General features: G+C 26.1%; 1 protein-coding gene across 1 annotated transcript in view; it reads right to left on the reverse strand.

Annotated features, from left to right (window-relative positions):
* The window catches only part of TECRL (trans-2,3-enoyl-CoA reductase like), a 93024-nt gene that overhangs the window by 62023 nt on the left and 27615 nt on the right, over positions 1-3386 (reverse strand). The window contains exon 2 of the mRNA XM_011360641.1: positions 470-521. Coding sequence (XP_011358943.1) covers positions 470-521 — 52 coding nt within the window. The remainder of the gene's footprint in view (positions 1-469; positions 522-3386) is intronic.

Raw genomic sequence — 3386 nt, forward strand, 5'->3', positions numbered from 1 at the left:
TAACATGTGATGTAATAATACAACAATATATTCATCTATTAATAAAATTTAAAAAAACATAATTTTAATGTATTATGTAAAGAATTCTTATGTGGAAACAATTTGACAAATATAAATATGTGGAGTAAAAACTTTGCTTAGTATTTCCTTAAAGAAATACATTGTGTTAATTAATGCATTTTATATACAGGAAGTGTCCTATTAGAATCAAGAATGTTCACATATGAACGAGGAAACAGTTTTGTGATAAAACAAAAGAATTTTGAGGATTAAAGCATCAATTAGAGAGTAAGACAGAAGGTTCGTAGTCAAGAAGTATTTAACAAAATATTATTTGACTTTCAGATTGAAATATAATTTTTACACACTCATCATAATATTGAACTTATTCTTACAGATAAATCTGAAATCTGAATAAATTTGATAAAAATAAGACTAATATAAATTTTAAAATATAAATGTGACTTACATGCTTTGTGAAATTTTTGCTTAACATCATGAATAGTAGATGTTTGCATCACCTGAAAAGGAAAATAAAATAGAATTATAAAGAAAGTGTTCATCTGTTTCCTAAATATTTATTTAAGAAAACATAATTTTATGTAGTCAAAGTGTAAAATTATTACAAAATAGCCTCTTTGTTTTATTCGGCTTTTTAGTTACTACTGCTTTGATAACTTGGAACATTGCATCAATATACCTTTTCTGAACATTTGTATATAGTAATAATGGTGTTATTATATGAGTTCATCCTAGTATAATAATATATAACTTTAAAATATATTTTTGAATTTTTTCTGCTCATAATATTCAATTTCTATTTTAAAATGAGTAAGATTGTCAATTAAAAGTGTGAGTAAATGCACAAGATATATAGATAGGTAAAGACTACATAACAGATGAGCCTGAGGATATGCAATTGATTTATATAGACAAAGAGGGACATGATTACTTCAGAATATAATGAGAAAAAACAATCCTACCTAAGCCACCTAATTAGTTATGTTACTAAAACTCCCATCCGAAATTACTATTGGTCCATCAAAATTCATGTTAAATATATTATTTGGATTCATTAAGTGCATAGTAGTTTGACCAATCATTTGGTCCTAATCTACTAAAATGAACTCTTTATAATAGAAAAATGAAAAAATAATATTTCTTCATCTAAATTGGAAAATTCATGAGGATAAGAGTTCTGTCCAAACCCCTCAAGCCATCATAATATTTTTTTACTTTCTGACTTTGTTCATATCAAAAGAACTTTCTCTGATCATAGAAGAAAAATATATTTTTTTTCTTTCTCTAAACATGTAAGGAATACTTTGTACATGACTTTATTTATTTATTATTTTATTTTGTTACACTAAGTTATGCTCATGGCTCTTTTAGAAGGTGAATGAAAAATATATGCATAAAGGGATAATACTAATACCCAGACAGTTCTTATTAACTATATTATATATATATTTTATTATGTACTAAAAGTATAACAATGAATACATTTATTTTACAATTTTACACTTTCTGTTTAATAGAACTATAACCAAGGATGTGCTATACCAGTCAGAAAGAAATTTTTTTTGATGTCTTCTATACATATGGCTTAATAAATAAGAAAGTTATAAGATTTAATCATTGAAGAATGATATTAATTTTCATTTCTGTTATGCTGTAAATAAAAAAAAAACATAAAGAATTTTGAGTATAACATTTTTAAATATTTTATAGCATCATACTTCTCTCAAATATGTAAGGAAATATTTGTAAAACAGTTTTTAGAAAGGATGAAATACATATATATTCATATTTAAACATATATTTTATCTTAATTTTGATTATTCTACTTCAATATTTAAAATTATTTGTGAAAACTGGAGTGTTCATTGTTTTATTTCCCTGTTAATCACAAAACACTCTTCTAATATGTTGCTTCCTTTAACAGGGATACGTAAAATCCACGTGCAGTTCTCTAGAATAACACATATTTGTCCATCAGTCATTTCAAGGACCATCTAATTTCAAAAACCAAATAATTTTCAAAATCAATAATTTCTCTATTAAGGTTTGCTGTGTGTCAGCTGTCACTTTATGAGGGTATATTATTGTCTGTTTACTCGCTAGTTGTTCAATCTACGAGGTCCTTGAGGACAATGACCTAGCGTTAATGTAGTCTGTCTTTCAATATGTTGGACGCCATACAACACATATAAAGTTTAAAGTAACTTATTAAAGTGAAAAATAAAGCTGTGAATGTAAAGTCATATGAAAACAGATAGAAGTTTCTTGATTTGATATGAAAAGTCTTTTGCGAGTAATATGAAAAGTCTTTTACAAATTTGATTTTGAACCAAATCTTTTATTTTAATTTTTATTTTATTTTTTAATTTTTTAAAATTACATTTGACTTTCACATGTTAGAAAAGTGCTAGTTACATTTGACTTTCACATGTTAGAAAAGTGCTAATTTTGAATAAATCATCGCGGACTGCTTTTTCAGGAGCAATTTTAGTCAAATATAGCAAAAAAATAAATAAATAAGTAACCACTAAATGATTTAGACAATATTGCTCAATTAGCCGCAGCCTATGCTTGATCAACTCTTTTGGGCCTTTAGTTGTATTCAGAGCATAAAGAGAGGAAAAGATGATAATTAACAGCATGTAAAACTTTCTGATTACTAAATTGATGTCTCAGTAGCTTCATCAAGAAGTTTATTCATAATAGTTTTTACTTTTTATCCAGTTTTATAACCACTTAAACAGGACAAACTATTATCACAAAAATTAATCCTTTTTCTATATCACAATTAATTGTGCAGATGAGAGAAATAAATATCTTCTACATCTGAAATCCTGAAATTTTCATTAATATTTCTTTCTCCTCAGAGAAAATAAATCTTAAAATATTAAGAGGACAAGGTAAATGATTGTTAGTTGAACCAAAAATTTACTTCTAAATCCTAAATGATCATAGTTGAGGTTTGGGTCAGTATTATTTTATTGAACATTTATGTTGATGGGCTTAGAAAAACTTTTTACATTCAAGTGATTAATCTAGAATCTGCTTGAATTTGACCCATACAAAGGTACTGTAATATTTCACACATGCAACAAAATATTTTTTTGTATTATTACTACTTTTAAAACTATATTTTAGCCACTTTCTCAAGAACTCCCTAAAATGAACAGATGTCTCCAGAACACAGTTTATCCTGCTTAGAGAAATGGAAATTAAATGGTAAGGACAAACAACAATCACTAGAAATTCATTTGACAGAGAAAATGAAAGGTGCAATCCAAAAATTGTCAGTAAACATTGTGAAGAAAAGAAATGTTCTACTGGAGAGAAACAGAATAGAAACTAAATAGGATAGAAATAATTAA

Source organism: Pteropus vampyrus, unplaced genomic scaffold (assembly GCF_000151845.1).
Source record: "Pteropus vampyrus isolate Shadow unplaced genomic scaffold, Pvam_2.0 Scaffold57, whole genome shotgun sequence".
Lineage (NCBI taxonomy): Eukaryota > Metazoa > Chordata > Mammalia > Chiroptera > Pteropodidae > Pteropus > Pteropus vampyrus.